This window comes from Epargyreus clarus, unplaced genomic scaffold (assembly GCF_041222505.1).
Source record: "Epargyreus clarus isolate Ecla_fem2 unplaced genomic scaffold, WU_Ecla_fem_2.2 ptg000007l, whole genome shotgun sequence".
In the NCBI taxonomy this organism is placed as follows: Eukaryota; Metazoa; Arthropoda; class Insecta; order Lepidoptera; family Hesperiidae; genus Epargyreus; species Epargyreus clarus.
This window is the reverse complement of record NW_027332215.1, coordinates 15,736,849-15,750,306: the sequence shown is the minus strand read 5'-3', so window position 1 is coordinate 15,750,306 and position 13,458 is coordinate 15,736,849. Positions and strand designations below refer to the sequence as shown.

At 34.8% G+C, this 13,458-nt stretch overlaps 1 protein-coding gene across 1 annotated transcript in view; it reads right to left on the bottom strand.

The window, feature by feature from the left end:
* Window positions 1-295: 295 nt before the first annotated feature.
* Window positions 296-13,458, bottom strand: part of LOC140743516 (uncharacterized) — a 98,173-nt gene continuing 85,010 nt past the window's right edge. Inside the window, exons 2-4 of the mRNA XM_073074848.1 lie at window positions 9,462-10,053; window positions 7,561-7,728; window positions 296-6,379 (exon numbers count right to left, since the gene is read on the bottom strand). Of these exons, the coding sequence (XP_072930949.1) occupies window positions 6,204-6,379; window positions 7,561-7,728; window positions 9,462-10,053 (936 nt within the window). The 3' untranslated portion in view covers window positions 296-6,203. The remainder of the gene's footprint in view (window positions 6,380-7,560; window positions 7,729-9,461; window positions 10,054-13,458) is intronic.

Genomic DNA, 13,458 nt, shown 5'->3' with positions numbered 1-13,458 from the left:
TTATAAACAGTGATTTTATTCGTGAATTCGTAAGACAATTTTTTTTTGATGTTTAAAATATTAAAGATGTGATTTTGTAATATAACCATGATTGTATTTTTAAACGATAATATTTTTCGTCACATAGATATTAAAGCAACACATTTTTACAATATTTTCTCACATACATATTCAGTAAATAAATAAATGTCTTTACTGCAGTATTATTGACAATTAGCAACTACAATTTGTGCAGACTATTTTTACTAGAGGAATAGTGCATTAATTGTGTGTTTGTATAAGAAAAGACGACCAAGACCACATATAAGAAAAGTTTATTAATACAAAATGCAATATGCTACATAATTCAACCCTCGAGTGGGCACAAAACGTACAGACACAGGTGATCATACATGTTCACATAAAATAAAGGGAAGAAAGATACTTTCTAATTGTAGATTTATGATAGGTAATAACTAAGTATATAATATTAAATACAATAGTATGGCTTATTACAAGATTAATATGAAGCCTTTTGAAATTTGAAGATCTGTTACAGTTATTATTCACTTGGGCATTTCTTGAGATGATATTACAAATGACTTCTTTAATACATTGGTATGTATGTACTACACCGCCGTGATTAAAAACTGCATTTCTGAAATTTCGTGTAGTTATGTCTATTACAGAACTAATGTCCAGATATATTGATTTTAGAACACTTGTACAGTCGAAATATGGTTACTCAATGGCACTGGCAATGTAATAGATTTATGAAGTAAAAATAATATCAAAAATAAAAATTCAGTTTATTATATTGAGAGTAATCTTGGTTCATATACAAACCACTAACCATTTAAGCAGCATTTTGGAATGTAAAACAGTGTGTACAATATATTTAGAAAACGTTACAAATTCAAGAAAAATTGGTAGCTTCACCGAACTATATAGAGAAAATACAATAATATATGACAGTTATCTAGGTAATAGTTCGAATACATTAATAAGTAAACATTCATTATATTCTATTACATCGGAGTAAGGGATTATTTGAGCCTCCTGTGGAGACAGGGGACCAGATATGGATTGTAAATACACATGACGCCTACTGCATTCCACAATATTAATTAAGAATATGAAGGTAACCATACAATATGTGGTTGACCAATATTTAATAAGACAAAGACAAATGCCTAATCGATTAGAAAATATTATGAGAATAGATTCAATACATCCCTCAACTGACATGCTTAACCATTCATTATCATTAGAAAATCGTTCGAAAATTCCTTCTGGCGCCTAATCGCTCCAAGTCCCCAATCGGTGATACACTCGATTTTCCCATCTTCGATCTTACTTTCAGCGAAAACGACGGGTCTGTCACAACTCTCACCATAACTATTACCAATGTAAGATATCATTATTACTACGTTACAATACAATTTTATTATTCTTGTTCTATTTACTTATACTACTTTTAAACAGTCATCTTATCCATAGTGATTTATATCTACCAAATTTTGTGTACCTAGAACATTTAGCAATATATTTCAGAAACGGCGAGAAAACCACAAATATTTATGAATTAGAAGCTTGCTAAAATATACATCGATTATTATACGTTTAGATTTCGCGTCATATAATATGCGACACGTCTACGCTTGTGTACTATGTTCTTATTAGGGTCTGGAGTACACAATATGTATTTATATACCGATTGTTGACATTGAACCCAGAAGACTACCTACTTTTGGCATTGGCAATTGACATATTCGCTCATTTTCGGAAGCTAAGTGCAGCAAACAAAGACTACACCGTGCACACATTTGAGCGGTAACTAATTCTGCACGTTCGATGCAAAAGTCGATGCAAAACGCGAAGTAACAATTATGCAGTCGCTAAAAACCGCGTTTTCGACACCGCAGCCGAACGCTAGTCACCAAACAGAGGTGCACAATGCAATCGCCAAAGCACGAAGCTGATACTAAAAGTAGCAAGTCTACTCGGCCGTAAATATTTCCGCATTGTAAGCATTTTAGTTTAGGTAACGAAACCAATCTTCCAATTCGACCAACCAATATAGCGAATGTTTTGGGTTTCGACAAAGGGAATAAAATATATTGTGCACTGCAGAACTTAGGTCTTTTGAACAATCGTTAAGGATAGCACTACTTTCGAAAGGTGAACAGCTTGGCTGGCTCCTTTTTTGACACATAGCATGATGGTGTTTTATACATAAAATCTTAAGACTATAGCCACAGAGTGAGAAAATCTTTAAAAGGCAAACACGATACGATATAATGACATTGCACTCATATTGCAAAATACTGTGTCAAAAATAAGGCGACACCTAGTTGGCTTTTCTTGCCAATAATCTCCAATAATTTATCAAAACCGATATAACTTATCTCATATTTGTTATTAATAAAACAAGTCTTGACTTTTCATTAAAAATAAATCTATAGGCACCAAATATTAATAATGATAAAATTATAGAATATAGAAAACTGGAAAATTAACACGATAATATGAAAATCCCTCCGGTTGAACGTTCGTAAAATATTACACATTTTACAATAAAACTAAATATTTTCGCCTAATATAAAAATAACTAGGTACAGTTCGTTCCTTACCATACATTAAAATATGAAAATGTTAAAATCACTCAATAAAGTTATAAATATTAAAATTTAAAAACGACATGAGTAACAAACACTTTTGAAGAATTTATATACTTTTGAGACTTATATAAATTATAATAAGCGTTTAATTGTGATAATATTAATTCTATTTCTATGTTCACGAACGATATTGTGCTTTCTAATAACTTCCAAGGTATAGTAGTTTTTACTTTTGGCTTTTTGACACGTTAATAATAGTGTATATAAGCGACATGATTACAACATTACAAGTTACTTACTACGGCAGTTATGCCTTAATATAAATAGAAAAATCGTAAACTTGTGATACTTTGTGATTAAATAATACAGAAACAAGAAGAATCACAGCGATCATATTTTTTAAATATCTTGATTACACATAATATAATTATTATATAAACATCCATCAGAAAACATGCTACACACGCACAGAAAGTCATACATTTAGATATCCTATCTACAGGTTGATTCAGAAATACACAGCCGCGACATTTTTTTTTTCAAAATCATTATTATAATTAGGTATATTTATATAATCATGGGTAGATACTTATATCGTTTAGACATTAACTTGTATATAATTTTAACTACTCCACTACTTATGCAGTTGCCAGCCATGTGCATAATATGTTAATAATAAATACATCTACACACCTATACTTTGCCTTAAGCACATGCACGATAATACACAGACATTCATTTCTATGACATATTACATTCAATACATTTAGACTATACCTGAATAAACTTATGAATCACATTTTATAGATTCCTTATATATAGTTTTTTTATCCCATTACTCACTTCATACACATTGATCTTCAGAATATCATTTATATCTACACCTAGCGAGCCTGATGGTGACGTCACCTTTATATTTCAGTACCAGAAGAGCCACCAATGCATCACTGGCTGTTAAGGAATGGTCTTTTGGCCACTTGTAAAGTCTTCTAGCACTCCTAGTTTACTTCAGTTAGAAGTACCTACACACATTTGCCTAAAGAAGTATATTAAAAACGTTATTTTTTTTTTCGCACACGCAAGCACATGACACGATAGGATTTTAATATTTTTTGATCTAAATTCGATATCCAATATACCTATACAAATATATTATAAACGTACACCAATTATTTTTTTACGTATTTAATTGTAAGTTGTATGTCTAATCTCAGGTTTTAAAATTATCGGTTAAATATTATAGTTTTACTACCGTCAATTTGACACAACTCCACAACAATATAATCGAAAATTGTAATGAGCCGATACATACTTTCGCAAAAGACCCTTTCATAACTTGACGACCTTACCGACTTTTTTGACCCACAATCAGTCAGCAACCAGCATTTATCTTTCAGCCTGATTGTGTTTTTTCCACAGATTTTTCTTACACAATAATTTTTAACATAAAATAATATAAAACACCCTTAGTCCTTTAAAAAACTGTAATAAATCCCTTTTATAGTCAGGTGAACGTAACCTGCAGTAAATACAAAAACTGGTACGACCGAGATTCAAAAATAGTTGAATGAAATTTTAAATTTAATTTATTTTATAAATATTGATTTAAAGTTACCGAAAATTGGATTTAAAAGGGGAAGACAGTAATATTGGCCCCTGAGATATATTTAAAGATTTTAAGAACAGCCATATCAGAATATCACTTTAGTTACAATGATTTAAAGTTTACATGACATTCAAGTTACTACGAGATATTAACCGATTTAAAGGTTACTAATACGATAGTTTAAATATGGCAGTGTATTTTCCAGTCGTTCTCATAGGTACCTACTTAAATTTAAGACGTAAAAATGCATCCAAAACAGCCGGCGGTTACCTAGGCTTAATCTGAGCGTCAGATATCTAAAATATTATCTAAGGTTGCTGACTTTGTGCAATGTTGATGAGACGATGACATCAAGTCGTTGATGAAACTGTAGCTAACATATGCCACGTAAATAGTTCCCCTCTTTATTCACAATCTAAAATTTAAAAAAATAACTATGTCTATGTTTCATTCGAAATACTATGATAGAAAGGACAAACATTGCTATTGAGTATGAATAAGGGGAATATGTAGGCAAGTGCTGTTATAAATTTATAACTATTAATATAGACAAGCAATTTTATACAAAAGCGGTGAATATTTAATTTAACTAGATATACCTACACAGATTTTGACTGTAATATTTGATAAAGTCTAAACACTTATACTGCCTACACATTGATGAGAGTACGAGCTAAATACGCATTACGCGTATAGTCATTAGACTTCTAAATATTTAACTAAAATAGCGACTGTGTTTTAGAATCAACGTGTTATAAATTATATGGGACACCAATACACACTTAGCAAATTAAACGTCATTAATAGGTATAATTCACACATAAGTCTCGTAAGACACCCAAACATATTCATAAATCAGACAAAGATAAATATAACATTGAAGTTTCTAACGCTATGTGTGTAAAGGTGTGAAACTACAATAATATAATGTGCAGAAAACCTACTATCCCACGGTCTTCACTGACGACCACAAAACTGCACATTAGCACTACACATCATCATCGGAATGAAAGAGCAAAATAGATAGCCTAAAGCCTAAAGTAAATACATCGCATAATAATTATTTAAAATCTTAAAGAAAACATCGTAAAAAATAAACATACAATTTGTCGGTATCTCGAAATAGGCACTCGACTTTAAACACGTATAGACATTTATCTTATCGTTATGATTTTCAAAATACACAGAAGCTGTTATCATTTGTGCAAATACACAAAAATCGTAAATGGATGTTGCGTAGACGCATTATTTACCAAGTGTCTACTCCGAGGTACCGATATAACATCAGGTAACGCGACGCACATCCTACTAAGCTTAAACTAACAAAAGGTTGTGCTGGCGTCGGTGGGAATATCTGCCGAACATCCCGCGATTCAATAAATAATATGTCACGTATATTGAAATGCAGGTTGGCGGAAAACGTGCGGGCGCGCCTCGTGCGGGACGCCGTACGCCCGCCCGCCGTCCGCAAACGATGGCACAACTCGGCGCGCGGCCGCTTTGCGACCGGGCGACATAAAAAAACCTCTCTATACACAAAGCTTACGAAAACTATTACATAATAAACAACGGCAAATATAAATCGTTTATATTCCAACAAAGTCGCAACTACAGAGGCCGAAACATTAAAGAGATTTTACCTTTTTAGCGTAAACATAATAAAGGAATTAATAATAACTTTAAAGCATTAGGTGCAATGAGTGTTGACTCGGCTACGATTCGTAGCGATATTTCTTTGGCTTGCAACGCTTTGCGAACGTGAACCTCCATCCCCGGGCCAGCGCGCGTCTTCTTGTCAAAATAATAGCACAAGCTAAAACAACGTAAACGCGACATTCACTTAGGATCACAACTACAACAACCTATAAACATAATCACACCAATTCGGGATGAGACGCACGCGAGGCCGGTATTTAATTAGCGCCCGTAGTTTTTTTATCGGTGGCTATAGCCCGATTACGGTTGCGCTTGCGGGGAGTGGGAGGTTGGTTCTCGGGCTATGTGTGACGCTTGGCGTGAAGTGCGAGGTGGTCGGAGCGGGAGAAGCAGCGCTCGCAATGGCGGCAGCGGAACGGCTTAGCGCCAGTATGCTTGCGGTAATGCCGCGTCAGCTCGTCGGAGCGGGCGAAACGCCACTCGCACCCTTCCCAGGAGCACTTGTATGGTTTCTCACCTGAAACGTAATCAAGAGTTTTAAACAATATAAATAAACTCTGTATGCATAACATTAAAATATAAAGCCTCATATAGGCTTTCTATCTTAATTCTAAGTGATACTCAGCTGTAAACGAATACGATATCTAAGTGATGTAAAATGTAAACACCAATTCGAATCACGATGCATCACAATATCGACAATGAGATAACTGAAAGTAAGACAAGTGAATTCGTGTTTAGAAAAAAATGTCAACCGACTTTCAGGATTTCAAAATTGTATTCATTGCGGATTCGGTATATTACGCGTAGTTTTGAAACCAAAACACGCATCTCCGATTTTAATGAGTTATGTATTAGAAATTAACTATCCCTTAATTAAACGGCGAACAAAAACATCGTGAGATAACTTGAATATCTTTAAAAAGATTTTCAAGGGTCCGAACCTACCAATTCGCACTGTATTAGCGCAGTGGACAGTATGGTCTAAACCACTCTGAGGGTAGACCATCCCCAGCAATGGGACAGTAAAAGAACGACGAGTAACGACGAAATTACACGACCAATTAACGACCACTGAATGGCGGTTGGCCACTTTAAAAGAAACAAAATTGTATGGAAATTGGCTCGCATGTACACTTTTAATTAGCGACCCCAGCTTTCAATGAATAGGCCGTTCAAATTAGGTATCTATCAAACAGGAGTAATTAACGTGGGAACGGGAGGCATTTCAATCACCCGTTGCGGTTGCGGGCTTGCAAACAAACATAATTAGCTCGGCTGCACCTGAGCCAACGCTCAGTCTAGTTATCCGTGTGTTTACAGTTCTATCTTAATATTTAGGAACATCTACTGTGTACTTCATTTATAAGGTACATACATAAGTTAATAGGAATTGTGTGTCCACTTTACGATTAATTTTGTTTTACATATTTGGATTTGATTTTAATTTCATTGATATTAAAATAAAAACGAAATGTTTCCTTTTTTTTGGGTCATTTAACAGTAACTAAACTGGTTTTTGAATCGAAATTGTTAGATTCGTATTATTAGCGTACTGAAAGTTGAGTAGAAAACCTCCGCTAGTCAAACGAGTACAACCAAACGCAAGCAAAAGTTCGGCTGATTTTTGACCAAAACTTCTATTTTCACCGAAACCGAGGCTTTGGTCGATCCCTGGTTTTATGTGTCATGACTTACCAGTGTGAGTGCGCTTATGAGCCTTCAGGTGCGAGCTCTTGGTGTAGACCTTGTCGCAGGTCGGGAACTCGCAGCGGTGCACGCGGCGGCGCGGATCAGTGGCGTGCGGGTGAGCGTGGCGCGGCGCGTGAGGCCGCCGAGCAGACACCGGAGTGTTCATCGGCTCATCTGCAATTAGGATGAGGATGGTTTTGAAGTACAGATCGATAAAGAGGATGAAGATATTTTTGATCCTAAGACCGATTGTGGCTTTAAAAGAAGATTGTTCATTGTGTTGTTGTTCCATTTTCAGCGGTTCGTCTGCAATTAGAATGAGAATGTTTTTGAAAATTGATAGATGGAGATTGTTGATAGCAATTAATTATCTTGGGTTCATAAAATGTTCACCTGCAGTTATTGTTGCTGTTGCAGCAGGATGATATAAGCTAGTGTTTAAAGAATTTTTATTGTAATATTTAATATTATCGTTCATAAAAGGTTCAGTGTACACTTAAAATCTTAATGTATTTGACCTTAAGACGTCTTGAGAGTAAAACCGTTGAGAATAGACGTCTAGACTTTGAAGATTGCTACGTTTCTTGCAATTAGCATCAAGATATTTTATTAAAAAGCTTTTATTTGACTTTCTGAAGTAAAATGGGCTGAGACTGCAACTTTCATTTATTGTTTTAGTTTTAAAAGTACTCTTCCGTCCATAAACAAACTGATGTAAAGGTTTAAATACTTTTAATATTATTCTAATCGGTACTTCCATAATGTACCTTATTCATTTATTGATTTCTATAGACATTCCCTTCGAACTCATATTATTGACTTTAAGTGGCCTCTATGGTCTAAAAATGTGACTATGTTTATATTTCTTTCTCCATAATAATCTGCAACTTATAACGTTATCTATCTATTAGTATATGGAAGGACGGACGACGGAATGGATGGATAGTTAATCTCCAAGGAATTGTTTATGAACTTAAAATTACCAGGTACCAAATTGGACATAAATATTTTATGTAAAGTTTGCTCTAGTTGACTATAATCTTCAATGCGGTTACTACGTTAACGTAGTTGACGACAAAAACAAACCTATAATAAATACATTAGTTATCGTTGTACTTAAAAGTATTACGTCACCGGTCGACCACCTGGCATCCCATTTTATGATTTCCTGTAGTGTATTAACTATATACGTACCTAATTTACCTATTAACTGAAATAGACGTCCAATTTTTTTCCTTCTAAGAATAATTGAATTAAATCCAACTTTTCCTAAAGTTTGTTGTTCAATAAAACACTATATGACACTGAATTATAATTATTCGTCTAATCTAGTTAGTCAATTTAAATAACCGAACGTCTTATTTCAATTAACATACAAAGAGTATGAAATATGGCGAAGTTGGGCATGTCATTGAGCGTTGAATATGTGATGTGATTGTGAGCAGAGAGTTGAAACACAATGAGCTGACCCCGATACTTGAGCGATTACCGTGCCACTAGCGAGGACTTTTTCAAAACTTTCTCCACAACATGGTTTGTTGAATGCTTCTGATGATTTTTAATACATATCTGCATTTTTGTTTTAATTCTAGTAAACATTTTTTGCAGTAACGACGGTTTTATAATTATTAATTAGCTTTAATAATTATTTAAAGGTCCTCTAAAATTATTCCTTATAAAAAGATTTTTGTCTCTATTTAGGTAATTGATGTTTTCGTATCATAATCTCCACGACTGACAAAATGACTAAAGGATTCCCTCTGATTAGTTGGATTGTTCACCCCAAGAAAATTATTAGACACCTCGGGATTCTGACGAGTTAGGGCCAGTGGAAGTGGCGTAGATAAGCGGGAGAGACCAGCAGTGGTATTTGTAAGGTTTTTATGTATATAGATAAGTTTTCCTACCTTTGGGCTCATCGGAGTCACTGATAGGCTCGTGCTTGATCGATGTCAGATTGGGCAGCCTCGACAGAGTGCTAGCAATTCTGGGCGTCGTGAGAGAGAACTTCGGCGCCGTGGTTAAGCGAGGCGGCGCAATCAGTTTAGCCGCGGTGGTCAACCTCAGAGCGTTGGCAAGCTTCGGCGCAGCAGACAGTCTAGGCATGGTGGGCAGCCTAGTAGTAGTACCGAACTTCGGCATAGTTGATGGCTTCGGTATGGTCGTGAACTTGGTTGCGGCCGGCAGCTTGGATGTCGTCGCTAGCTTTGGCGTACTCGCTTGCAGTCTCGGAATACTCCCATACTTTATAGTCGACGGCAGCCTTGGAGCCGTCGGCACTCTCTGGCCGGGCACCAGAAGCTTTGGTGGAGGCGGCAGCACTGGAGCAGGCTCCGGTTTAGCTGGTGGGGGAGGGAGAGGTGGGGGCGACGGAGGAGGAACCTTTGGACTAGGTGGCTTAGCCCAGTCCTCCTGCTTAGCCCAGTCCTCCTCGACGGGTGATTCGGGACGTCTCCCACGCGGCTCCTCTTTGAGATACTGCTCCATTTCGTAACATGTCTGAAACAAGGAGAAAACATTTCGTTGTCACGACCTTTTGATGTTGTATGGTTTATTTATTCAAGATAATTTAATTTAATTATTCAATTATAATAATTTATCTCTATTCTCTTTATAACGTGACAATCGGGTAGACGTGATCGGGTTACTGCGGCATGGATTTAATTCGCATTACGCTGTTTAATTCACTGTGGCGATGGAGCAAGAGTTTGCACAGCCAACAGGAAGGATAACCACAGAAGATTATTATCAATTGACGTTCCATAAATTCGCGTTAATCCAATGATGGATTTAAATAAGAAAATAATTATTAGCTAAACATCGATATCTAGACGCACAGTATGCAATTCGCTTTGTCATAATATCCTTTCCATAAGATCCATAACATTTTAAATCTTACATATTCCTTACGCAATTCCTTATCATTAATGAAGTAACAGCAGTATTTACCAGCAGTTGTACTATTGTAGTAATATTCGCGTTAGCAGATGAAAACAAATATCACATTGTCGCCTTGCGAGTGCATACCGAAGGTGGTAATATCCTTTGTGGATTAGCTCCGGAGGCTCCACCGCCCCTTCATTTCTGCCACAGAACAGCAATGTTGACCGTTGTTATGTTCCGGTTTAAAAGGTATTGTAAAGGGTACTTATGCGTCTGTAGCTGACCACGTAGTACTGCTATTAATACGAATTGGAATAGAGGACGAGTATGCACCAGGTCTCCTCCAGTTATGAACGGAGACCGTGTTCAGCAGCATTACTATGAAGCCATTTTTTTAACTTTGTACATTAATTACATACTTTCATTGATTTAATTTGCTCCCTATTCATTCTACAAATGTTGCATTTAATGAGTTGAAGCATAGCGCTGTTTGATTACTAAGTTAATAGTTCGTCGCTCCGAACAGAGATGGCGTTATGTATAGCTCTCAAGCATAGATGAAAATAAGCTCCTAATGACTTTTGTATGTATACGGTTTCTGACATATTTCTTTAAATTCATTATTGGGATATAAAAACTTTATAAGAGTTTTAACGTTGGCAAAACGTTATTTAAATAAAAATAGTAAAATATATTTATATAAATTCTCATTTAAATTAAATTATACAACTCAAGTTCTCACGAGAGTAGCGCCGTCGTTGAACAAATAGTTCTGTAATACGCTCATAGATGGCGTAACGTGTTATATTCTAGGGCATAACGTAACTTTATTTTTCTGTAATCTACATACTCCTAACGGTTACAGATTACGGGTTTTTTATTTTTGAATAGGTACACAAATGAATACATTATTATATTCATGTTACTTAGTTAAAAATCCAATGACTTTACCTATGAATATTTAGTTTATAAATGTATTATTATTATTGAGTTATCATTTTTTTCTAAATTTGCGTTACTAATTTACCGCGCGTACGATCGTTTAAGCATGGCCTTAGCTCTAAAGATATAAGATCGAGTGGAAATTAATCGTGTCTACTCTTAAATAAATGGATCCACATTTTTTATTTTAATTTTTAAGACGCTATTTACTTTTACGTCATAATTTTGTTTAAATAATTCTTCTCCTAATTAGCTACACTATTTCCCTATTTGACTAATAGTAAGTATAAAACGTCATTGACTAATAGATTAACAATTTGATCATAGATTTAAGGCCATAAAGTATATCGATATTATTATAGTATATCGACGACGAATTGGCAATAACTCGTACCTCAAAAAACTCTACTTTACATAAGAAGAAACACTACTTTAAAAAGACAGAACGTATTGCCACAGTTTAATATTTTGCTCAGTTTTGAACCTAAGGACCCAGGTCCTTAAGCTTAAGACACCAGTGTCTTAAGGACGACGAAAACAATGAGATGCGAGTTATTGCTACTACATCGTCGATATTTTCTTTTTAATATCGTTATTTATTCCTATATGGGTTGCGACAAAAAACCTGTAGATAATTGAGATATCTATTAAAATAACTGGCATTTTTGCAGCGTTACGAGGAAAATATTAATTTGATAACGGGGTATTTAATAAATCTTGGGAACTATTGAGTCATGTGTATATTTTCAATAACATATGAAGTTTTAATCAGTTAAATTATTGTAAAATCAAAAACCAATCACGGAAGGCTTGAGCGCATGCATGAATTCGTGTCCATAAATACATGCGTGCACAAATAACATTAATTTTTTATAAAAATGATTTGAGATTGGTATAAAAATACCAACACAATTATAATTTCTCACCGATATTTTTTATTTATTAATATAATAATATTACCGAATTGTTTATGAACACATTAGCACGTCGTGTGACTAAGCCGGTATTTTATTTAAATTTGATATAATATTCAGATGCATACAATAGCGCCCATTATACTGAGCCCACGTTTTCCTATAAGGTTCAACGCACTCAACCAAGGTTACCGTAGAAGTAACAAAGGCGGAGGGCACTACGCCACTCCAAACTCCGTTTAACGGTACTCAGTTAACCCTTCGGATTCGACCGATGTTATCTAAAGGGAACTTAAGTCCCAATACGTACATAACATCGGTGTAGCAACGATGATGTCACGGTTAATAATAAGTACCTATTTAAACTTGTTGTTTTAAGCAAGAAATAATTTACGGCAACTTTATTAATGAACATATTAATCAGTTGATAACAATATTAATATTAGATTTATTTTTAAAATTTACCAGGCTGCTACTATGCTTATATTTGTATTATATAAGATAGTAATAATAATTAAATGCCACTCTAAATTAACTATCAATTTTGTATATTGGCAAGCAAAGGGTTAACACTGTTAACAGTTTAAGATGTTGACATGTATATTATCTCACCTTTACTCCTAATATCACACAAAGTATAATATATAAACTACAATTCCTTTACGACTAACATCTAAACTACAGAGTTAATCCCGTTTAGTGAGAAGAAACTCGTGTATTGGAGTTAGTATCAGCACATTGTTGGCCCTTACTGCGAAAGTCTTGACAAGTAAGAACAAGAACTTACTGCTAATGAAACTATTTATAGTTTGCCTTTAAATTACGTAGTTATTCTACCTCCCAAGAGTTCATTAACGTCTTAGACAAACTTTATTATAAGACCCCTTAAACTTTTGACTTTGTTCGAGGCTTCTAATTAAACAGGATGGGTACAAGGTAAGCTGATATTGTAATATGAGGTTAAATTGTTAGTTAATTGAAATTTTATATTACAGCCATGTTCGATTTTATAGTTTTATATACGTATAGTAACGTCTAGATGCAGACTAGAGATTAATTTAAATTTATTAAGGAATAATTGTAAGGACTGTACGACAAACTACTTAAGAGGCTGCGGGCGGAAAGCTCGAATAAAAACTGATTCATGCGTCATCGATGATGATGC